This window comes from Chionomys nivalis, chromosome 15, assembly GCF_950005125.1.
Source record: "Chionomys nivalis chromosome 15, mChiNiv1.1, whole genome shotgun sequence".
NCBI lineage: Eukaryota > Metazoa > Chordata > Mammalia > Rodentia > Cricetidae > Chionomys > Chionomys nivalis.
In genome coordinates this window covers 24,876,114-24,901,360 of record NC_080100.1, presented here as the reverse complement: position 1 = coordinate 24,901,360, position 25,247 = coordinate 24,876,114, and the positions used below count along the sequence as shown (strand labels likewise).

General features: G+C 44.2%; 1 protein-coding gene across 2 annotated transcripts in view; it reads left to right on the top strand.

Annotated features, from left to right (window-relative positions):
- Window positions 1–25,247, top strand: part of Lifr (LIF receptor subunit alpha) — a 65,839-nt gene that overhangs the window by 21,203 nt on the left and 19,389 nt on the right. For both annotated transcript variants that reach the window (XM_057789556.1, XM_057789555.1), the window contains exons 2-10: window positions 3,867–4,027; window positions 6,614–6,728; window positions 8,944–9,074; window positions 13,754–13,917; window positions 15,840–16,014; window positions 18,096–18,350; window positions 21,116–21,245; window positions 21,625–21,794; window positions 23,616–23,761. In XM_057789556.1, coding sequence (XP_057645539.1) covers window positions 3,889–4,027; window positions 6,614–6,728; window positions 8,944–9,074; window positions 13,754–13,917; window positions 15,840–16,014; window positions 18,096–18,350; window positions 21,116–21,245; window positions 21,625–21,794; window positions 23,616–23,761 — 1,425 coding nt within the window. In that variant the 5' untranslated portion in view covers window positions 3,867–3,888. The remainder of the gene's footprint in view (window positions 1–3,866; window positions 4,028–6,613; window positions 6,729–8,943; window positions 9,075–13,753; window positions 13,918–15,839; window positions 16,015–18,095; window positions 18,351–21,115; window positions 21,246–21,624; window positions 21,795–23,615; window positions 23,762–25,247) is intronic.

The following is a 25,247-nucleotide window of genomic DNA, read 5'->3' as shown; positions in this document are numbered from 1 at the left end:
CCCCTTCACACACACACACACACACACACACACACCCTCTTGGGTGCCTTGTGACCGCTGTGACTGGCTAGTGTTCCTTTCTACCTTCCAGTGAGTCCAAGCTCAGTGTACTTTCTCCTGTTATTCACAACAAGGGAGTATCTCACTGTGGTGGAGGTAAAAGATGCTTCTGGGCAGGAGACTCCCTGTCTGGGACTGAGCAGGTGTTCTAAATGCTTCCCGCAGTACCAGGGTCAAGGGCCTACAGGCTCACGGCACACACGACGCCAGCAAGGTATGGGCATGCACTTCAGGCACACTGCCTCCTCTCTCTGTGTTCCTCCCTACCCCTCGTCCCCTCCCAGATAGAAATAGGAGAAACAAACCAACTAGACCAAGTCTATTAGGATCATAGCTGCTGGCTTACGCTTTACTTTTCTCGGTTCGTTTTTCTCATTAGCCTCAGCAGTGAGTCCAAAACCTCATGAACCTGGAGCCAGAATCCGCAGTGCAGAGAGCAAAGCAAGGCAGACTAGATGTGCATACAGAGCCACTATATTCCTGGGAGGGAGCTTGAGGCTTGGGTCACTTAATATACATTGAAGGAATGTACATTAAGGGCAAATGCAGACTTTCTTCTTTCCATGTCCATACAATGACTTGTCTTAAACAGAAGGGTGTAAGAACATTTTAAAATCTTCTAAGATAATTATATTATTCATAGATATTTGTTTGGTATCTAGAATACTCCAGAAATAGGAATCAGTTGCCTGTCTTCAAATTTTTGAGTATTTCATAAGAAATCCCAGATTCCTATCCTATCTTGAAAATCTAATGAATTTAGCACACCATGCCTGCCAGCTCCTTCCTTTAAGCTACCTGCCTGCCCATATGCTGTCTGATTTGACCACCAAATACTTGCAGTAACCCTATGGCTGCTTCCAGAGGTAGCGCTCTGAACTTTGCAAATTAGCTCCTGAAATACTGTTAAGAATTTGTTCTTCTTTTAATAGGGGTGGGGGGTGGGATAGGGGTGGGGTACCACACAGGTCACAAAGTAAATTCTAATAGTGGTTGCTTCTGGCAGAAGTGAGGAGAGAGATGTTTCTTCACATCATTTTTATCTGGGAAAGCATTGGAAGGTTCTAGGCATGCTATAATTCTGATCTTTGCAAGTCTGGGTTGCATGGGAAGTTGAGTGTATTGTTAGCATCTTGTGATGGTGTCCACACAACTTGATCCCAGTCTTCCAAGTGAGCGTAAAGACGAAGGAAGCCTTCTTTATCACCCTGCCTGTTTTAATTTGGGCAGGCCTTGTTGATGCCGCGCTGGTTCCTCTCTGCTGGATCACCTCGTCCTGAGGCACAGGAGTCCACAGGAGGTGGCTTCCCCTGTGCTATGTCTGTGCCAGCCAGCTACCCAGCCTTCAGCACAGCCTGCTCCTGTTGGCGGGAACGGAGCATTGCCACTGAGCTTTCAGAGTCTGCTGGGGCCGGTAAACAGAACTTGCCTCTGGGCTACATAGGTGGAAGCTGAAGCCAGAGGGATTAAGTGATTTGCCCTCAGTCACACTGCTAATTAGTAATGGAGCCAAGATTAGAGTCCCTGTCTGGCAGCACCTGGTCCTGAGCCCTTCCTTGGCCACCTCCCCCCAGCCCCTCTCATCCCTTCTTCCTGGCATGGCAGTGGAACCTGAGTTTCCCTTCTAGAATAACCATAAGCTGGTAGTGAGGTGTTCTCCCAACATATGTTGAGCCATTTGGCGGGTATAGTTTGTGCTGATTTGAGCCATTCCCGCACAGCTGTGTAATTCTGTAACCTCAGCAGCGGGTGCTGTAGACATTCCACGAATACATTTTCATGCTAATAAACGAGCTCGGTGACATTGGAGTTGACAGGGAACTTGTTCACTCACCTAGAAAATAGCCAAACAGGTTAGAAGCCTGTGCTTGTACCTCGAATGTGCTTGGGTTATAATTATGTAAGGTGTCTGAGATTCATTCATCTGCGTGTTTTTCAGAGTGTTCAGCTATAGCCAAGAGAGAGTGTTCTTTTTGCTGTCAGTGACAAATGTGTTCTCTCGCAGGCTTTGGTCACCGAGAAGCTGAATTTCTTTTCTCTAGCAGGTCTCCATCTCTCATCCATTTTCTATTTTTGTTTCACGATTACTTGGTGTTTTAGCTATTTTAATATGGGCGGGGGTAAGAGTGTTGATGGCCCTTGCGGAAGATCAGAGTTCCTGTCTCAGCACCCACTGTCGTGCGGCTTAAAACTGTCCTGCAATTGTAGGTCCTGGAGGACTGACACCCTCTCCTGACATCCTCCGGCAGCCACGTGCCTGTGGGAACACACACATGCTCACACACACACACAATAATAATAATAATCATATAAATCTTTTAAAATGTAACATCAGTCTAATACCTTTTTAGCACTGTTTTTTGCTTCCGATTGCTACATTCGTGGCATGCCCTCCTTGTTCTTATGGCTGTCCCCCTTTGCTCACAGAAAACTTTGTGACGTTTTTGGATTTCCTTTTGTGTTAACTTTCCAATAAAAAAGAATAAATGTTGCAAATAAAAAGCACCACACACTGAAACGAACCAAGGTCTATAGAACTTACAGAAGTCTCAGTGAACTTCTGCACAGTTAGGGAACGCCATACCCTAGTTTAGAGGAATTTGCAGCATCATACTGCTGCTTTATTCACTGCAGCAAAAAATTGCAGTCATCCTAGTTGTCCATGAACAGATAAATTGGTGATGAAAATTTGGGGCACGCGCGCGTGTGTGTGTGTGTGTGTGTGTAATGGAATACCATTCCGTTGTAAAGACAAATGTAATCTTTAGAATTTTGCTGCTTTCCATATTGGCCTTGTTTCTTCTGGATTAATTTTTGTTTTCCCATTCTCCTGAGCTCTTTCACGTTTTAGACATTGTTCATATGTTTTAGGTCCTTGGTTTTTTTGTGCAGTGGAAAGCTGGGTGGGCACTGTTAGGTCTAACCAGACGTCGGTGCAGTGGAGGGTCTTGTCAGCTGTCAGATACGTCTGTTGGAAAATGGGAAGGAGCATAGCTACTCCAGTGAACCAGCGGTAGAATCAGCCGGGTCTGTGCGAGCTGCCCTGGCTCTCCCTGGACAGTGTTCTGTGTTTTGTGGGAGGAGGCTTCTGTTTGTCATGTGGAGTGGAAGCACACTAGCACTCGGCTAAAACGGATCTTTGAATCCTTTAGTTTGTACCTCTGCTCTCGTTGCCTGCTTCTTCGTGCACCCAGGGATGCGTTGTGTAGCCACTAAGACTAGGAGTCTCTCTTGTTTCCCTCTTGTTTCCTCTCTCCCCCACCCCCCACACAATACAATAAACAGATAGCCTGACCACGAGTTTTGCACATTTCAACTGCTTTGCATGTGCTTATAATTCCTTGCTTCTCATAATGAACTTAGTAGGAAAATGCATTTGCACCTCAGCTTTGCAGAGGGGTACCTAGGCACAGATAGGTTGGGGTCCCTTTGGGTATATTTGGGGCCGCACAGAAAGTGGGATACCTAGGGCTCAAACCTAGGCTGTGTTTACATCAGTCCGTGCATTGGTTAGCTTTCCTCTGTTAGCAGTGTTGGGGTGAAGTGTGGAGATGCACATGTGTTCAGGGTAATCTTGAACGGGAAGCTTACCCTGTTGTGGGGCTGCTGTCTGTGGCAAGCACCTCAAAGCAGCATCTGCAAGCAGCTTTTGATGTCTGAGAGCCAGAGCAGCCGAGCTTGGCTTCTCCACCCAGGAGCGCACAGCACGCTTCAGCGTATGTCCTGACAGCTTCTGGTGTTGTCCACCCAGAGGGAGGTGTGTCGTCTGAGCCATTTGGACAGTCCGTGTTCTTCTCTCATTCTAGGACTGACGGCACAGCACAGACCATGGGTGTTTATTCCTGGTGGAAGCAGCCATCCTGGATGGTGGGCAGTCAGAGAAGGAGAATGACTCCAAACTTGCCATGGCTCCTGTCGGCACTCACGCTTCTGCATCTGACCGTGCAAGCAAGTATTCTGAAGAGGGGTAAGTACGGAAGCCTTGCAGCAAATGAGCAAGCTGGTTTACTTTCCACTCTAAACTAGTCCTGTTTCTCTGCAGTCTTTTTCCTATGTGTTTTTAGTTTCTTTTAAAAAGCCTCTTTATCAAAGGCAGATTAAAATATTCTTTTACCCTATACAAATAATGCATAATTTTCAGACAATGATATGCATTCCTTTAGGATACAGTTCTCTGAGTTTTGACAATGTGCAGTTGCTAAACCAGGCACCATCAAGATCTGGCTGCATTCCAGAGCACAGAAAATGCCCACTGTGTCCCAGTAGCCAGCCCTTCCCGCCCCGCCCAGCCAGCAGTGCAGTTCTCTGTCCCAAGTGTTGTCGCTGAAGAAAGTTTTCTAAGCAGAATCGAAACTCTTTTCGTGTGTTTCTTGTGTCTTATTTAAAACGTTTTTCGGAATGTTTATGCAGATACCGCTTGGCTCACTTCTGTGAAGGATGCTATCCTGCTGCCCATCAACTTTATCTTTATAATGTTTACATAATTAAAAAGACCTCTTCCCCAAGATTACGAAGTAAATAATGTGATTGTGGTAACTGCTGGTTACTACTGTGCACATTTCTAAGGTGTTTCTGATTTTTATGTTAATTTATAATGTATGACAGCAGTGAGTATCATGCCTGTAATACATAAGATAATAAGCCTTTTCATGACATTATAGCGTATGAGATAAGTTTTCATACTGTTTTTCCTTCCTCCTTGCTTTCCTCTTCCCTTTCCTGTGTTTCTCTTTCCATCCACCCCCTCACCTTCTATCCTTCCCTTTCCCCCACTTCCCCTTTTTTCCTACCCTTTTTTATCTTCTATGCCCCTTTCCTTTCTTTTCAGCCTCCATTCCAGGGTGGCTTTTCATTGTGTGGTTCCTATGCCCGTGCCCATATATTCCATTATGCATTGTCATTGTATGGGTGTGGATACAGACTCTTAGGACTGTAATCTTCTGAGCTGTTTCTTTCGCACTGGTTAAGCCCACACACGAGAGAATATTTTCTATGGGCTGGTGTGAGTTCATGGTGTTTGAATGTAATTTACAATAGTGATTGATTGTTGGTTCCCGTGGAGGGGCAGTCTGGTGCGAACAGGGAAGCAGCCCCAGCTAGGCAGGTTTGTAGATGTGGTATACACCTAGAGCTTTTCTGGAATAATTCTTTTCTCTGGAAGTGAAGAGTTTGCTTGTAGTCTAACCCCAATACTACTGCTCTACTACTTGGCTTTTATTAGTTACCTTTTAATTTCAGAAACAAAGCACATCCCAACCCCTCCTCACACACACACACACGCACGCACACACAGTTTCTTAGTTGACTGCAGTTCTTTGTCCAGGGCTGAAACCTCACAGCTGTCGCTCTTCCATGTTAGCATGCCTATTGGTGTCATGATTAAGCAGCTATGTTGATGAGAACTCATGGGTGTAGCTTCTGACATTTCTAGGAGAAATAGTCTCACAGCGAACCCCTGTTGCTCTGATTTTAAAGTCCTTCCACCCCTTTTTCTGCAGTAATCCCTGAGCCTTAGGTGTAGGAGTTGTTTTGTAAATGTATCCATTAACATTGGGTTTCACAGCTCTTCATTTTGATCAGTTGCGCTTTTCTGTAATGGTCTCCAACTGTTAAAAAGAGAGGTTTCCCTGATGAGGGATAAGGACTCACTATGCTTCTCCGTGAGCCTAAGGACACACGTTTAGAGTGTAGTTAAGGATTGTGCTGGTTTAGTGAAGTGACTGTTGTCAGTCGTCCTACATGATCCATGGTTCAGTAGCCGCAGGTAGTTGGCTAGAATTCCAGGCATGATTTTCCTTTTGTTGAGTCGGTTTGAAGTCCAACTAGAGAGCTGTTGTTCCTGCCGACATACGAGAGTGGGAGGAATAGCTCTACCCGGGGAAGAGCATGCCCAGGGACTAACTAGAGCAAATGGTCAGCCCTGAAAACGTACATAAAGGTAACAGTACATGGACTGAGCAGGTTGCACTTATTACTCAGGAATATATATCCAGGTGGTGGTGATGCACGCCTTTAATTCCAGCACTTTGGAGGCAGAGGCAGGTGGATCTCTGTGAGATCGAGACCAGCCTGGTCTACAGAGAAATTTACAGAACAGAGAAACCCTGTCTTAATAAACCATACACACACACACATAATATACATATATACATACATATATAAATATATGTAACATATATATGTAGCATACAAATATATGTGACAGCAACTAGCAAGAATTGAAGAGAGAAGGGACATAAATTTGAAAGAACAAGGGGAGTATACATGGAAAGGTTTAGAGGGTGGATAGGAAAGGAGGTGGTAATGTAGCTGTATTGTAATCTTAAGAAATTTAAAAATATATTCATTTTAAAAACCCACCGAAAACAGAGTTAGAAAAACAGCTAGAAAGTAGCATCCTGTGAGTGGGGTCCTTTCTTCGTGGAGAGGGTGGTCCTCTGTGGCCCCAGTACTTGTCTCGCCACCGAGACACTGACCCTCAAAGTGCCCCAGAGAGGTCTTCATGTGTGCTCTGTGCTGTCTATATACCTGTCTGTTGCTTTTCCTCCTTTAGGAGCAATTCAGAATCTGAAATGCACAACCAACAATATGCAGGTGTGGGACTGCACGTGGACAGAGCCCCTTGAGTTCAGCTCAGGAACCGTTAAAGAAGTTTGCATTAGAGACAGGTAATGAAACCCTGGGGTTCGCCCAAAGCCGTAATCCAGAGCGTCCTTCTTGGTTACTGTAGAGTGTGACAATTTTGTTCCCGGGCATCCAAAGGAGGTTTTCACTCGGTCTTCTCTTTCTTAAAAATTCTGTTTTACATTAGCCCGGATGGAAACAAAGTCTTCTAGCCACAGGTTTGTTTCTTCCGTTGTACGCAGTATGAAAGTGGAATACCACCCACAGTGTACTGATCTGGTCAGGGGGCCTTGCGGGTCTAGCCAAACCAGTGTCTGCCTCTGTCAGATTGAAGTCTGTGTCTCACAGAAAATGCCCGCGACAGTGACAGCGGTTCCACACACAGGTGTTGACTCTCGGGGAAGTGGTCTGGATGTGGCAGCTCAGGGCCGGCACAGCCATTGATGAGCCTGTCCTCGGGTTCCTTTGGCATCTTTTGCCTGGAATCTCATGGTTCAAGGTGATTCATAAGGAGTAGCCCTGCATTTGAAGTAGCAAGCAGGGCAAGGAGAAATGATTTTCTACTTAGAAGATCCCCTAGGCTGACACTGGCCAGATCGTCTCAGATGTTAATAAGTCCGGCTCCTCAAGAGTCTTGGAGATAAATTCGCCTAGCCGGGAGGCAATGTCCAGTAAACAACGGGTCCATGTTATTAAGGAGGAGACTGAATGGGCCTTGGGAGGATGGGGGGAGCTCTCAACATCACCTCATAGCTAGAGTAAATCTTGGGTGGGCATGACGCAATTTTTCCGAGAGTGAAGGCCTACACAGCGTCTCTCCCTTTTCCCCAATCCCAGCAGGACAATGCGTTGCTAATCAAAGCAAGGTTCTCCCCAAGTCCCAGTTTGCTAATAAGCGGTCCTGATATAAACAGACATATCGTGTGTAAACACAGTCCACTATGCCCCTTCAGGGTACATTTTCCAAGTATTATTGTAAGCACTGGGATGATTTATCAGTTAAGAGGAGTTGGAGGGTATCGCAGAAACAGTCTTCAAACCCCGATGTTTTGCTCATGAAATTGAAGGGACTGTTTTCTGCTTATGTTCTGGCTTAGCTGGGATTTCCACCCCAAACCCCTTTGTGTTTGGAGGTCATCGGAAGGGACATAGCCTGTGCTGGCTTTTGGGACTTTCTTCCTGAAGTGTGTAACTGTTGACAGCTTCAGGTTTTTCTGGCCACATAAAGTCGTGTGGCCATTCCTTGTTCCCAGAGGGCCAGAGGAGGATAGTCTTAGCTCGAGTCCTGGGGATGGGATCCTGGAACTCTGGGTGGGTAATGGATGGCAACTGGCTGTGGTGTGGCACAATGGGAAGAAACTTAAGTCCTGCTCACCAGGGTTTCACAACGAGTCCCCGCAATAACTGTGGGCGGCTGGCTGACTGAAGTGTAAGGTGACTTAGAAAGGAGTGGAGACCATGGAGTGTGGCAGAAGACACAAGCACCATCTCCTTTGTGACAAGAGAGCAAGACTTTGTACCCAAGATGAATCAATGAAATGGTGAGGTTTGGAGAATTCCGATGGTTTCAGGGTGTAAGTTAAAGAAGCGAGCCTGGAGGGTCAAGCCCAAAGTCCTAAGCAAATGTTGGGCCGGAGTTCTGCTCGGCCCTCGGTGAGGGCTACGTTGCGAGAGGCCAAGTTCTTAGTAGTGAAAATAAGACGGGGAATATGGCCCATAGGGAAGCAAGGGGCTGTGAAATCAGAGCGGAGAATCACGGTGGTGTGCAAGACTCTTTAGTCCAGAAGGGACTGGAAGCCCTTCCAAAGCCAAATGATGAAGTTTTGTTAAAGAAAACCCTAAGTCCAGGCAGAGCAGTGGGGAAGGAGAGAAGGTATGTGCAGAGGGACCGCTGTGTCCAGTTTGACAACTCCCACTGGCCTCTGCTGAGCCTGCCTCTACCAGGAGGTGCTGGGTGTTGATGTTCTGTGCTGAAGGGAGCAGCCTGTGGAGCTGAGGCCGCTCTGGCCAGGTTGAGACAGGATCGGAACAGTGCTAAGACCTCTGCTTGCTCTGTACTTTTTGGAAGTCTGGTTACTCCCCAACCCCCACCATTGACTCCTCTTTGTTCGGTCTTAGCATATAGTTCATACCAACCAACAACCCGACGTTACACAAAGGCGTATGGCGTTTTCTAGTGCTTATTGTGCTGAATCAGGCTTTTATGAGCATGGCGCTCTTTTTAATATGCTATTTAAAGTTCTGTTTCTTTCATTACAGGCTCCGTTCTTGTCATCGATTAGAGACAACAAACATTAAAATTGCAGCCCTTTCACCTGGTGATCATGAAGTAACAGTAAATTACCTGAATGGCTTCCAAAGTAATTTCACCCTGAATGAAAAAGATGTTTGTAAGTTTTTAAAAGAAATTTTTGCTTTATTCATTGTTAACATTGGCAGTTGCTTTTTGTTTTTGAGACAAAAACTTGCCATGGAGCTCAGGCTGGTCTTGAGCTTGTGATTTCCAGCCTTAGGTTCAGAGGATTCAGATTAGAGGTGTGCGTCCCCAAGCCCGCCTAGAAGTTAATTGTGAATGGAGCGAAATCACCGTTAGTACCGTGGTGCTGGGGAACTGGCACAAACCTATGATTATTTGAATTTCATTTATGTTGCCACTTTCATTACTTAGTGTCCTTGCTGAGGAAGGAAGCAAATGTGTCCTCCAGTCAAAGTAGATGAAGCTGAGGTCCCCTCCTCACGTGGTTACTAGCCTAGCGCCCTTCACCTCCATTCCGACCTGCGTCCCAGCATTTCTCGGGTGTGCTTTGTTCTCGTACTGTAGCCTGACTGACCCCCTCCCCCTGTTCACTCACACTCGGGCATGCTGCGGTTCTTTGTGGCAATTTCCCTCAATTGAATTCACGGTCCAGTGTGTAGTTAGATGTTTACCTTGTGTCTTCTCCACAGGAAGTGTGTTCTTTGAAGGAAGGGGCAGGGACTTTGTGTTCTGCCCTGTGCACAGGCATTTGGCCAGAGTCTCCTAAGTGAACATGTAGGAGCTTGGCCACCAGTCCACAGGAAGGACAGAGGCAACCCAGGGAGACAGAGATGGAACTTGACGTTCACGGGTGTCTCACGTGGTGGCTAAGAGGTTTGTTAGTGTGTGACCCATGAAAGGATGGCATCATAATAACGTGATGAACCTTATAAGGTTACTGACTTAGAGGCAAGGGAAAGAAAGGGAAGTTAACTCTGATTTGTCCAGTTCATGGAGTGGTTATGTCTTGGGGAAGATCTATGTCAGCCTAGGTGTTTGAAAGAATAATAACGAAGAGACTGTCCAGACACAGTCTTTCCTGATGGCTGGATGAAGGAGGTAAATCACTGGCCATGCAGACCTGACAATTTGAGCTCAGTCTCCTGAGCTCATCACAGTGGAAGGAGGGAGTAGATTCCACAAGCTGTCCCCTGACCTGCACATGCGTGCTGATCTGTGTGTGTGTGTGTGTGTGTGTGTGTAGGGGGGGTTGAGTGGGTGTAGTCTCTAGCTGGGTCATTTTGTCAATTTAAATTCCTTTCTGTATGGATACTTCTGAGTTTTTTTAATGTGCAAGTTAAAATTGTCCTCAGATGTCTGTTTTAGTTCAAGAGACAGGCAGATTGCAGCTCAAGGGGCCCCTGGGCAGCTCACTCTGCTATTATGCAGAGAAGGGAAGTTAGAGTGGGTTTTTGTCTCTGAAATCCTTTCATTTGTAATCATGGCCTTCACCATCTCTCAGTGGAAATAGGGATGGTGAACTGTGTTTTGCAGTCACCCAACTGCTAAAGAGTAAATCACATGGGTTTCTGAAGAAAGGAAGGATTTTTCCTTTCTTTCTTTTTTCTTTCTTCCTTCCTTCCTTCCTTCCTTCCTTCCTTCCTTCCTTCCTTTCTTTTTTCCTCCTTTCTTTTTGCTATACAGATTTAAATGTTTTATTTAAAAATACTTTTTTATACAATGTATTTTGGTCATCTTTCCTCTTCCCCAAGTTCTTCCAGATTCCTACCTCCCTACTCATCCTAATTCATGCTTATTTGTTCTCTGTCTGTCTGTCTGCATGCCTGTCTCAAGAAAAAAAATCAAACAAATAGAAGAAAAAAGAAATCAAGACAAAAACCCCAAAGACATGGAGGCCATTCTATTTCAGACCTGGAGCCTACTCTTGGATGTGGTTGATGTACCCAGGGCCACCTACTTCCCATTCGGTATCAATTGCAAATAGCTTCTGAATTAGGAGTGGGGTTTGGTGTTCTCTTCCCCTGCCACCTGGATTCTGTCTGGTTTGAACCTGGGCGGATCTCTTGCATGCTGTTCACAGTCTCTTTGTATTCATACACGCTGCAATTCTGTTGTGTCTGGAAGATGGTGTTTTCCTCAAGTCAGCCCGCCACCTCTTCTTACGGTCTTTTTCCCTCTTCTTTGGCATAGATCCCAGATCCTTGTGGGAAGAGCTTTGATAAAGACATCCCATTTAGAATTGAGTGCTCCAGAGTCTCTCACTCTCTGAACATTGTCCAGTTGTGCGTCTCTGTGTTAATTACTGTCAATGGCAAGAAGAAGCTTTTCTGATGAATATCAAGCAATGCGCTGATCTATGGGTATAGCATTGTCGTTTTATTGCTGTGATCCTTAGTAGAACAATAGTAGTAGGTTTTGCCCTAGGGCCTATGACCTCGCTAGTCTCAGGTTCTTTGCCTGCCAGTTTAGAGTGCCCTGTATGGGCTCCATCTCATGGGATAGGCCTTAAAATTCCAATCAGAATGTGCTTGGTTATTCCAATAACATTTGTGCCACTACTGTACCAGCATATCTTGCAGGTAGCTTGCTGTTACAGGTCACAGGCCTTGTATTTGAAAATTTATGTTTACTTTTCTCCTCCAGTAGTATGCAAAAGTGTCTTCTGGTACCATAAATACTTGGGTACAGCTCAGTTTCCCCATGCTCAATGACCTAAGGAGGTTGTGTCTTCAGTGATAGGGCCTTACCATCTGGTTATGGAGAGTAGCCAATAGTGTTGACAGTAGTCTGTGATGTTTGGGGTGGTGGTATGGAATTTCTTTGACCAATGACTCAATAAGATATAACCCATTTCTGACATTGGAGGTTTTACTTGTTGACCCAATGTGTCTAGTTAGGACAGGCTCTCTCCCACTAAATGGTGACTCCATTTAAATTCTTTTCATATATGTATTATTTTAGGAAGCGTCTACAGGAGTAGGTTTTTATATGGGTTTTCAAAAGGCTCTTAGTGTTAGTTGTAGGAAAGAAACATCTTTCATGGGTTAGCATGGCTACATTTCAGGGTGCCCGTTTTATCGTGTTTAAGTTACTACACTATGGTGTTTTCAATCACCCTCGGTTGCTGCTAGCTCAGTCCTGGCGCCCAGACCAGCCTTCTCTTGGCACCAGATCCACTTCGTGCCTCTCATTACCCATATGCTTGCTTTCTCATGCAGCTTCCACTTCCGGGTTCTGCGTGGAGCGTGCTCCGTGCCCCCGTATAGCTGCCATGCAGCTGACTTTGTTATATAGCACAGACTTTAAATCCACGCTTTCCAGATCACACGCAGCTCCAAATATTAAGTCTGGTGTAAAACACAGTGTTCAGCAAATTTTAGTAAAATCAAAGTTTATAGACTTATCTTTAGGTTCCAAGACTGACATTGAATAATAGTTTATTCTGCCATTTTCCTGCATTTGACAGCCAGCCAGCTTACCCTGAACATTTATTTACTCCTGTGGTTTCTTACTTACCATGACTTCATTTGGGGGCCCTTGAGTTTCATAGGAAATGACTAGAAGTGAGAAAAGAAAGGTCTCGTCCTGGACGTTCTCTAACTTATCCTCGCGTGCCTAACATTTGAGGAAGAAGCTTGCAAGAACATCTATAGCTCTGCTTCTGCCACTGGCGAGCCTATGCTTCACAGATAAAGCCACACACGTCCCTCATTTCTCACTGATCTGAGGCTTTGGGTCTTGCCCCGTGGGTAGGGAGTTTTGGAGACATACACATTACTCTTCCTGCTACCTCCTTCCAGTACACAGCTTCCCGCCACAAGTGCCCAAGTTCTTGAACAGCCTTTATCACTCACTTTCCATAGTTCAGTGTCAGAGGCCCAGCCTTCCCAAGCTTCCTGCAGAAAGCCCCACAAACCCTTCCTTCTCTGGGTTGCCTTGACCGTGGTGCTTTAACACAGCAATCGAAAGCAACTGATACAAAAGAACCATTCCCTTAACCCCTGACAGCCCTTGTCCCTAAGCTCTGTCTTATGTGGACTATTTGATACCTGCCCCTTCTCAGCCCCGTGGTCCTGCATTTTGTCTCTTTTCCTTAGACTCCTCCTGGTGAATCCTTCATTCAGAGCAGAGTGTCTTTTTCCCGTTTGACATCATAACCCATAGCCTCTTGGCTAGCCAAGATTTCTCCAGCACTGCCCCAGCTGACTGGCTTGTGTCTATCTCTGGGCCCGGGACTCCGTGCTGGACGCGGACTCTGTGCTGGACGCGGACTCTGCTGGACGCTGCCTTCTCTACCATCCTCCTTCACAGTTAGCCTTTGGCTTCTGCACTCAGTGCCCAAATCACCTGAATAGGCTCTGTCGTTTGATGACACTCACAGCTTGGAGCAGCTCTTAGTTCTTTAAATGGGTGGTGACGTGAGGGGCTCCGCTGCTGGGGGGCAAGTGAGAAGCTGCCAGAGCACAGAGGCCCTTTTCCAGCTGGCCTTGTTTGCTTGCTTGTTTTTAAAGGTTCAGCCTGCTGACTCCCCAAGCAGCCCTTTCACTACTTCCTTGCAGGTCCCCGACCAGGTGACACTAGAACATTGTGGGAACCCTGCTGCTCTCTGCAGTAGGAAATGTGTCGTGTCTTTGAAACAAGCAGCTGACGGTTTTCTCTAGTTTGTCCCTTTAATCACTGGGAGCTGGCTGCACAAATAAAAACCTGCGCCGCCCCCCCCCCCATTTAGCAGTCAGTGAGGAATTGAAATTCAGTGTGAAAAATATAGTGCTTATTTGACTAAAAGTTTTCGCTTTTCTTTCCTATTTTTAGCTTTCATTCCAGATGCTCCTGAGGTTTTGAGTTTGTCTGCTGACTTCGCGACCTCCACGTTACACCTGAAGTGGACCGACAAAGGCTCTGCCTTTCCATACCCCTTGAAGGTCACCTGGGAGGTTAAGGTTCTACAGCATCCGCGTATGGAACCCATAAAATCAGTAAGTTGGGGCAAAAATCCATTTCCCTATGATGCTCAAGAAACCACATAGCCTTTAAAGGTTTCAAGGTGGCATCCACGTTAACGGGATGGCGGGATGGCTCGGGGGTAAAAGCGTGAGCTGCACAAGTCCAACTGCCTGAATCTGGTCCCGGAACCTGTGGTGGGAGGGGAGAACCGAGTTCCGGAAGTTGTCCTTTGACCTCCACATGTATACCATGTACACCGTGGCAAGTGCAGGACCACGCTTACATATACACACAGATCACAACAACAGCAACAAAAACAATAAAAATAATGTTTAAAAAAATCACTTCTGTAATTGAAAGTTGAGAAATTAAGGGAGAATTACTTCCCAATTCTACCTCTTGGATCCAGTAAATGCCCAGCCTTTTAAATGCACATGCCCTTGCATAAATGAAATAAAAGCTTGTTTTCAGTTTATTTTACTCAATCTGTTATTTTATCTTTGTCTATTATTATACATATTATACATATTTAAAACATTTAACCATAATAAGAATAAAATGATAATTGAGAAATTAGTAAGCTTTAGGTTACCAGCCTGAAATACCATTGTATACACTACTTTTTCTTTCTCCCCCGACTCAATATTTCAGTGGTTTTGTATGACTTATACTCACTTTATTCTTATTCTAAGACAGAGGAACAGGTGTGATAAGTCGACAGGTGTCACGTGGATGCTAGGACAAGAGGAATGCTAGGCAGTAGTGTTTCAGTTAAGGCACATGCTGTACACAGCCCCAGAAGATGTCCCACATGCCTGAGGATGGGTAGAAGAAGGTCCCGAGCTGTCCTCCCATTTCCCACTTGTCTCTCCTTAGGAACAGGCCTGTATTTGTCGACTGAGACAGGGCTTTGCTGTAGCTTGCAGTACTCATTCCTCTGTCTTCCTAGTTCTAGGATTACATCTACGTTGTTTAACTCCATTAGCCGATTCTTTCCATTAATTATCTCCATCTTTGCAAATAACATGCGTACATAGCTATTTCTTTATGGTTTCCAGCAGTGGTTTTTAACTGCCCCAGTGGAAGATGAAAATCCTTTCTTCTTTGTCTTCCTGCTCCCCTCCTTACTCGTGTGTCTAAAGCTTTGTCTGTGTTGCTGAGCACTGGGGGGCTCACTACAGTCTCAGTCTCATCTGTTTCCCTAGGAACTTGTTTTATTTCTTTGGTTTCCCATTCTATTTTTTCCCTTTTCTCTTGGAATCTTTCTTCTTGAGAAAATGGATCTTCAGACTAGTTTTCTGGTTGCCTTATTTTTCCTATTTCTCACCTGCCTTTTGGTCTCGTGTGTGTGTGTGTGTGTGTGTGTGTGTGTGTGTGTGGTCCCTCTCTTTGGCTGTGCTTCTTCAATATACAGTTTTTCCTCTATGAAAATATGGAAATAATTTCTATAGCAACATATTTCCTTAGTTGCTTTATTGAAGGCCTTAATGAGTCTCAACACCTGTATGGTAATTCAGTAGGACCTAATGTCAATAAGGGAACATAATTGAGTAACGTCTGTGTTGGTCTAACTTTCTTGTTAATACTTAATAATAGTGGTTCTTAATCTGTGGGTCGTGACCCCTTTGCTATCACGGGGATCACATACCAGATATCCTGCTTATCATATATTTACATTGCAATTCACTGCAGTTGCCAATTATAATTATAAAGTAGCCACAAGAATAATTTTATGGAACATGAGGAACTGTATTAAAGGGTCACAGCATTAGGAAGGTTGAGAACCCACTGTTCTATAGAAAACAAGCCACTGTACAAAAGTGCAGCCCCTTTGCCTTTATAAGATTGCTCTGTGACTGACTGCACATATTCTGTGGGGTCTTCCTGACTGTTTATCCTGGAGACAGGCAGAACGGACCGCTATTTGGAAGCGTAACTTTGTGTTTATTTTTAGGAGTCCTTCAACACGACACTGAACGGTAGAGATACAGTTCACCAGTGGAGCTGGACCTCCGACCTGCCCCTGGAATGCGCTCCTCACTCTGTGGGGATCAGACAGTACATCAACCATCCCCGTTTCCCTGGCTATAAAGAGTGGAGTGCCTGGAGCCTCCTGAAGAACATTTCTTGTAAGCTTACTATTACAGACCCTTGTTCCTTGTGAGGTAGATTACTTAAGAGTAAGTGCTAGCGTTTGTTCTTGGTTTTCCGAATCCCAGCAGCTGTCTTCTAAAGTGGCCACCCCAGACTGGGGATTAAACTCTGAAGCGGGCTGCAGAAAGCCGCGCTGAAAACCGTTTGTCAATTAGACAGACCTCTTCCAACAGGTGGATGAACAGTGCTGGCAGGGCGAGTGGGGGCCGGGGCCGTCAGTGACCATAAATGAGGTCTAGAAAATGTTTGGTGTTTGCTGCAGGCGGACAGTCCATGGAGCAACATCAGATAAGGAAGGAGCGGAAGCAGCTGGGTAAATAAGGAGACTCTGTGGCAGTTGAGCAAGAGACTGTAAATATAACTCAGGACAGCTGAGTTCAGAAGTAAGGGGGACGGGATGCGAGTAGCAGAATCTGATTTGAGGAGTGGGCGCTTATGGAAAGAAGCCGCGCCAACAGCGTCTGTTATCTTGGATACCTGGAGGGACTGTTGGCACAGAAGCAAACTATCAGAACCAGTTGGCTGGGAAAGTGCAGGCTCACCGAGTGGTGAGGTGGGAATGCCAGTCTGGCATCCAGAGACGTGGGTGGCGCTGTAGATTCCCCTTCGGGGATGGCAAATGTGTATATGATCTGAAGTGCTTACGTTCTGAAGGCCAAGATTACACTTAGGAGCTCTCCTGTCTGCAGCAATACTGAAGGAAGACCTGTGGCCTAAGGGCTCCGAGTGGCCCCGAAAGTTCAGTGTGGTGGAACCCAAGAGATGAGGGAGTTTGGATGAGTTTGGATGATAAATGGGGAGTGGTTCCTGGATCGAACACGGAGCCAGTGATCCACTTCCATAGATCAGTAGAGGCAGAAGCCAGATAGCAGAGAAGAGTGGGGGGTAGAAAGGTGACCAGAGGCCATTGTATAAAGATCAGCTGTTAAGTGTGGAGCTGGGGTCCCTGGCCTTAACCTGCAGAGCTGTGATTAAGGAACCAGCTGCTAGTTAGGCTGTGGGGTGCTTCCCACCTGTTGACGCATGAGATGTAAATCAGCTCCAAAAACACAGATTAGTTTCCAAGAAATAAACTTGCTAGGCGTTTTCTTTGTGCAAATAACATTAACCTATGACCATTGACATTGACCTGTGATCTGTTTCTGTCCCTGGATAAGTAAATAAGGCCACGGTTTCAATTCTTGCCTGTGTCTTACTTCTTTGAAACCCGAGAGACCTGCATTATCTCACATCTTCATGTATTTCACAGTATGTGTTGTAGATACTGAACTAGTTTAAGCTCATCTTTTTTTTTTTTTATATTTATTATGTATACAACATTCTACCTCCATGTATGCCCGCACGCCAGAGGAGGGCTCCAGATCTCAGTACAGATGGCTGTGAGCCACCATGTGGTTGCTGGGAATTGAACTCAGGACCTCTGGAAGAACAGCCAGTGCTCTTAACCTCTGAGCCATCTCTCCAGCCCAGTTTAAGCTCATTTTAAGAGTCAGGTGTGGTGGCATTCAGCAGACAGGAGGAGTGCTGCAATCTTTGGGTCAGCCTTGGCTTCCTGGTGAATTCCAAGCCAATGTGGGCTACAGAATAATACCTTGTTTCAAAATAATAAAAAATAAGGGGCTCTGTTGGTAAAGTGCCTGCCACTCAAGCGGTTCTGTGACCCCAAGTCCCCGTACCTACCTTAAAGCTGGGCATGGTGACATTTGCAGCCCTGGCTCTCTAAGGGTGGGTGTCAACAGATGGCCGGAGCTTTTTCTTCCATCTAGCTTAGCTGGTGAGGTCCAGGTTCAGTGAGAGCCCCATCTTAGAAACTAAAGTGGAGAAACATTGAGAAAGATGCCCTATGTCAGCTCATAGTCTCCACGTGTGCACACACCTACATACAATGGTCACATACACAGATCACATTCATACGAAAATAAATAGAGATAAAATAAGTAAGTAAATAAGTGAATGAAAATAAAAATCATCCTAGGAGGCAAAAAAGATGTCCTAAGGAGATGGTTTTGTGTAAAAGACGTCTGACATGTTTGCGACTCCTCTTGTTTCTTTCTAGGGACTCCTGATTCCGAGACCAATGTTTTTCCTCAAGACAAAGTGATTCTTGCAGGCTCAGACATAACGTTTTGTTGTGTCAGTCCAACAAAAGTGCTGTCAGGACAGATTGGCAAGACATTCTGTCCTCTTATCCATCTTTATGGGGAAAACGTTGCGATCCGTATCCAGAACATTTCTGTTTCTGAAAACAGTGGAACAAATGTGGTTTTCACAACAGAAGATAATGTGTATGGGACGGTTGTCTTTGCAGGCTGTAAGTATATCGTGCTGACTCACTCCTCTTAGCCTGTGTTGCTCCCTTTCCAGCCTTGATTTCTTTTCTGCCGGCTGATTCTGTTTCTTCCTTATTTCCTTGTCATTATCGCAGATACTATACAGAGGCTCTAGAACGCTTGGATGGGAGCCTGGAACTCATTTCCTGCATTACCTATTCCACTATCAGTTCTGAGTTTCACAATAAGGTTAAGACATCTAGCAGCTAAGGTTTAGTTTAAATTCCTAATGTCATAGTTGATTCAAAGTCCTTAGTATGTGTAGTTATTTCTTAATTGCACCTAATAATTTCATACACATTCATTTCTCACTTAACTAATGTATACTCTTAAGTACCCAGGTTTAAATGTTATGATGATTTTAATCGCACACTGTATCTTTCCCAGCATTTAAAGTAGCATAGTTGCCGGGCAGCAGTGGCACATTCCTTTAATCTCAGCACTCGGGACACAGAGGCAGACAGATCTTTGTGAGTTCGAGGCCAGCCGGGTTTACAAGAGCTAGTTCCAGGACAGGCTGCAAAGCTACAGAGAAACCTTGCCTCGAGAAACCAAATAAATAAATAAATAAATAAACAAATAAAGTAGCATAATTGAGGGCAGCAGTACGAGGAAGGCTGAGAAGTCTTATTCTTCGTGTAGTCTGCCTATAGCGTGGGTGCCCTTGCTCGGGGAGACCTCTGTTAAGGCGATTGACGGCTCCCGCAGCCTAAAATGTGCCTCCATGTTGCGGTGGCCGGCAGCCCTGCCATGCAGCTTCTGTGGCATGACCTCAGATAATTATGTGCTTAGGACTTTTAGTTTTGATGTTGAACTTTCTCCTTCCTCCCCTATGGCGGGCGCTGCCTGTGGCCACGATGCCCTTGTTTTCGCTACTGTGAGTTTGTAAGTTCTGAGTTTTGTCTCTGGGTCTCATGATTAAAGGTGTGTGAGACGGTTTGAGTGGATTTTATGTTTCTTTAGTCTGTTCTAGGGATTTCTCTATCAGTGAACTATTCTAGCAATACAGGCTCTCGGATATCTTGCATTTATTCCTTGCTACTTGGTGTTTTCTTATGTTAATTTGTTTTTAGACCTCCTCCCATTCTGTACCCCTAGTTGGCCTGGAATTCCTAGGTAGTTCAGTCTGGCCTTGAACTCACAGAGATAAGCTTGCCTCCACTAGAGGGCAGGATTAGAGGTGTGTCCCACCATGGCCCCACTTAATAACGTTTTTCAAAATTGTATTTTATATTTGCTGGTATATTAAAAACGGGATTTGTATTTAGATTTACCTAACTTCAATTTAATTCTTTTAAAAGTTAATTTGTTTGATAAGAAAATCAGTACATTTCAAAGATTGTCTTCTCATTTTTTCCCCTCCTGTCATACTCCTGTTTCTTTTTTATTTATTCTTATTATTTGGACTTTAAGTAGATTACTTTAATAAGCATACTCCACGTCCTAAAATAATCATCACTATAAGTGTAGTCCAGATTTTCAGCATGTAATTTTAATAAAATGGTGGGTAATTTGGCCTTAGGTTTAAAAGAATTTTCAAAATAAGCACACCATTGTTCATTTAATTGTCTAGTCCACTAGTCAACCTCAGTATTAGGTAAAATGTCATGGGAGGAGCCTCTGAAATCTCAGCAAGCAAGGACACTCGTTCCACAGTCCTGGGACTTGACTGTGATCCCTGGAACCCATATAAAGATGGAAGGAGAGAGGCAATTCCACCCAGCTGTCCTCTGACCTCTACACATGCTCCATGGCACACATGCAACATTAATGAATAAAAATTGAAGCATTACTGGGATCTCTAGGAGGAGTATAGAAATCTGGGTACCATTTGAAAAATTCATTTCCTTCATAAACAAAATTACTTTTGCAGAGTATTTCAACAGGCAGATTAATGGTTTTTAACTTTCACAGAAAGTGAAAGTATTTGTATAAATACAGCGTTAGGATAGGCCAGTGTCTCTTTGTGTTTGGTTACGCATGATTATAGCGATCAGTTTCTATAATAAGGTGCCAGACCATGGCGATTTTAGATTTTTTTTTTTGCAATTATGATTAATAGAATGGTTATTTATTTATTTATTTAATTATTAAAGATTTCTGCCTCTTCCCCGCCACCACCTCCCATTCCCTCCCCCTCCCCCAATCAAGTCTTCCTTCCTCCTCAGCCCAAAGAGCAAGCAGGTTTCTCTGCCCTGTGGGAGGTCCAAGGACCACCCACCTCCATCCAGGTCTATTAAGGTGAGCATCCAAACTACCTGGGCTCCCACAAAGCCATTACGTTTGCATCTTCCTCCAGACCTGACCTTTTTCTTTTTCCTCGGCCCCAAAGTAAAGGCAGAGCAGATTCTGTGAGCATCTGCCACGAATCTTAAGCATGTACAGAACTTTCTCAGTCCCAGGTGATAGTGGTTCCAAACTGTAGGTTCTGATGACTTAGCTGGGAAGACTTTGAAGTAGAGTCTAAGGAAAAAGAAATTTAGTTCATTTCTCACGTGGCTGCTGGGAATTTGCTGAGTTGCAAGTCACTCTCTAGAGTGTTTTAATCCCCTATTTCTGATGCAGTGCGAGCTGTAACAACACATCTTGCAGAAGCAGTGATAAGAAAATTGCCGCACCAGCCAAGGAAGAAATGATAAACAGCAAATGATTTGAAGAGAGTTATGCAAAATCTCACTTAACAGCCTGTAAAACTGCAGTTTTGGGGAGAAGATACGGAACGACTTTGTTTTCCTTTTCCTTCCAGATCCACCCGATGTTCCTCAGAAACTGAATTGTGAGACGCATGATTTCAAAGAGATTATATGCAGCTGGAATCCGGGAAGGCCAACAGGGCTGGTGGGACCACGAAATACAGACTACATTTTATCTGAAAGGTAATGGTCCCCGGGAAAGAGTGCTGGTAGCAGGAACCTCGCAAGAACCCATTGAGTGACACAGGAGTCTGGCACATTGCTGCCGTGCAAGCAAGCACGCTGTGTTGGGGTCATGTGACTGGACCAATGGCAGCTGGCTCCTGTGTGGTTGCAGTGCCCTGCCTCTTCTGTCTAAAGGCGAACAGAAGGGCCCCAGATAGTCTAGGCGGTGGATTATGCCTGGTTATTTTCTGTATCACACATCATTTTCTTGAGTTTTTGATTAGTCTTAAAGTAGAACTGAACTTTTTATATATATCAGTCGAAACCTGCCCATGATTTTCCCTCCACCATATTTACATCTTACTATCCTGAAATTATTTTTCTTTGTGACTGACAGCATTTCGGGAAAATCCGTCGTGCTTAAAAGATTTGAAACACTTACAAATGAAAGCTGTCGTTTAACCTTCCAAATGCTTCCCGACCAAGAAATCTATAACTTCACCCTGACTGGTCACAACCCACTGGGACGAGCAGAATCAGTAATATTTATCAACGTAACTGAAAGAGGTGAGCCGCTATTGCCAGCCAGGGTCTAAAATAAATACAATAAAAATAACACGTGACAAGCCCTTTAGGACTCATGAAAGGTGACTATAGGGGTGAGTGTTTATTGGTTACTTTCTTTAGAGTTTTTTCAATTTTATAATGATTTATTTAATAATCTTAATTTAAATCATTTAAATTAATAACTTTAAATTTGCTGATTATTTTGAGTTGAAACAAAAATTTGAGTCATTTAGATGGAAATTATACATAGCTTTGTTTACTCATTCTTGATTTCTGAACATTTTCTTGGACAGTTCTTAAGAACATTTACTTTAAAATATTTTTTTGATGCAGAAAGTTATTGCAAAAATAATGAATTACAACTCTGCGAACCCTCCTGTCTTTCCCCAGAGTTGACAACAAGAACAGGAAGGTGACTGGTGCATGCCGTTCTCTAGGCTGCTAGCCTAGATGATTCTTTTTGCTCAGTTTTGTGTGCGTTCACTAGAGAGTGTTCAGACGTGCCGAAGTGCTTCCCTGAGGAGTTCCTTTGCACTGTGTGGGCAGTGTGGGTCTCAGTGTGATGGTGGTTACCGCTGTCTTTACACAGATACACCCTCTCTTTTTGTCTCTCTGTCAAATTGCACCATTCTTTATCCCCCATTTTGTCATTGTGAGTGTATTTTAAATAAAAACGCACCATGTATAACCATTTGATGTTGGCATTTCTTAGCATAATATCCCCAAGAGACATCCAAATTGTTTATTAATTACTAATTTCTTCCTATATCAATGTTTTTTTTTTTAATTTTGGGAGACAATAATGATACACAGCTCAGAACAGAAATAAGATGTGTGTAGTCTTTTTGTGGTTGTCCCATTGTCAGCCCAAATGGACTATCCTCATCCACGTCCTGAGAGCTCACAGAGACTAGCAGAAGAAAGGGCTGTGAACTAGAGCTGCATGGTCTGACAGTGGATGGTGGAGGTCCTAGTGCCTCATTGCTACTTTTGTAGCATTTTTCCAAATGCATGTTTATTTTGTATTGTTTATGTGGGTAGGTATATGCTGTGTGGGCCCTAAATGCAGGTACCTGCAGAGGCCAGAAGAGGGACTCAGATCCCCTATAGCTGAAGTTATAGGCAGTTGTGAGCTGCTCATTGTGGGCAGCGGTGTGGTGCTGGAAACAGAAATCAGGACCTTGGGAAGACTGTGAAGTGCTATTAACCACGGAGCCACCTCCAGTCCCTGCTTTTTTATCTAGTATTCCATCCTGTCATCATTATTTTCTGTTTCATCCTAGAGTTAAAAGGCTACATTTTGTAGCTGAAGGTATTGCTTGCATTGGTCCGCCTTCATTTTGTTGTTGTTGGTGGTGGTTTTGTTTTGTTTGGTTTTCCGGTTTACCCTGTGCATGGTTCTTCCTCTGACCTCAGAGTTCACAGCCATTGTAAGACTCCCCCAGTCCTGAACCACACTGAATTCCCGTGTCAGTCGCATCATCACCACACACATACCTCGGACAGATGGCTGTCAGTACCTCTTGGTATTTGTCACCTTCTGTAGACACGACAAGTCTCTTAAACTACTGCCGAACGTTCCCAGCACCGGATGAACAACCTTGAGCGCAGTTGGTTCTCTGAGAGCACTGGTTGCATAGCAACAGTAAAAATAAGGTCCCTGGGTCCCACAGACTGTATTGGTTTTAGGCATTAATAGTAGCTCTCTGCTGTTCTTCCCCTTCCACACACACTCATCCTTCGGTTCTAGTTTGTCTGACTAGGGCAGACCTTTTCACCCTGAACATTTACAGGTATTAATCTTTATAATCCTGTTTCCAGTTGCTCCTCATGTGCCTGTTTCGCTGAAAGTGAAGGACATCAATTCAACAGTTGTTACACTTTCCTGGCATTTGCCAGGAAATTTTGCGACGATTAATCTCTTGTGTCAAGTTGAAATTTGTAAAGCTAATTCGGAACAAGAAGTGGTAAGTAAGATTCTCCTATAAGCTTTTTCTTTTGGTTATTATGAATAAAATTATTCAAAAATAACTAAGCAAACTGTATTTCAGGGATTCACTAAACCAAGAAAGACTTTATATACAAATGTAATGGCGGCATTGTAATTTGCCCTTGAAACAATTATAGAACTGGACAGTAAAGAATAGAACTTCAACTTTAGCTGTTCAGAATTCCCTCAGGCTTAGTCTGTAATACCCACGTGTAACTGGGTGATTAAGAATTAGCTTTGACTGTATGTAGCCTTTGACTGAGTGGCACAGGAGAGTAGAAGAGAATTTTAAATTATTAAGTGTATCAGTGGAAGCAAGTTTTAATTGGTAATTATAAGTCAGAAGAGGACTTTTTAATACATTGAAATAATTAGATTGACTTACACTGTACCCTTTTGTAATTTGTGGTAACTGTGAAATAAATGGTACAGTAGTTGAACAGTACTTTGGAAATTCACTGGTTTCGGTAAAAGCATTCAGAAGTGCACAGCATGACCTTCAAAGCCACTTTGTAAAAGGCAGCTGAGAATTCAGATATTTTCCTGGCACATTCATCCTCAAATCTGTGTAAAATTGCTTCACTTTAATGTTATTTATTTTCATTTTTTGTCTTTTTCTAAATATTCAGTGCCATACCAGAGGCCCTAGGTGACATAGACGCACACATAAACTGTACCATTTGCCGCCAGGGTGATTTCCAGTATCGGTGGAATAATGTCTTCATCCCCAAGCTCGTCTCTTATTGCCAAATTGTGTTAAAGTCAATAGTCACTAGCTGTTAACTGTAACTGATTATCACAGTAATAACTGTATAATTTAACTGACAATTATTATTTAGATTCAATAATTAAATTAAAAATGCTTCCCAGTGTTTTATTGGCTGCTATGTGTTGGTTAGGTCCCAAGAAATTCCTTTCTGCAAAAACTGGCATTTAAGAAGATAGTCTCTGCTTACTAAAAGAGAGTCATTCTCTTTGTCTCTGGAGAAACAGACGTATGGTTCCCCCATTAACCAATGTCTGCCAAGCCTATTAGCATATCCAGGTCTATACTAGCCTCTAGGCTCACTCAGGCCCTACTCACAACTGTTTGTTACAGAGTCACTCTGGTGGGCATACCCCACCTGCTACCCTAAGCGTCTCTAGCCCCTGAGCTTCCCCACCTTCTCTTATTCCTTATGACCCAGCCATAAGCTTCTCTTGTTCCTATGCAACCCAGTTATTTTGGCTCTATGCTCTCTGAGCTCCTGTGTGATTTGTTCCCTCTCTCTTCTTTTTCTCTCTCATCCCCAACCCCGTGGCTGGTCTATTCAGTCTGGCTGTGCTCTCCTCATATCTCCAATATAAAAACCTTCTCCTCAACCACACATAGGTCGTGTCCTCATTTTCATTCACTATGGAACATAATTCTGTTGATGTAGTATTTCGTGAGAATTAAAACACTATGAACTCTGTTCTAACTG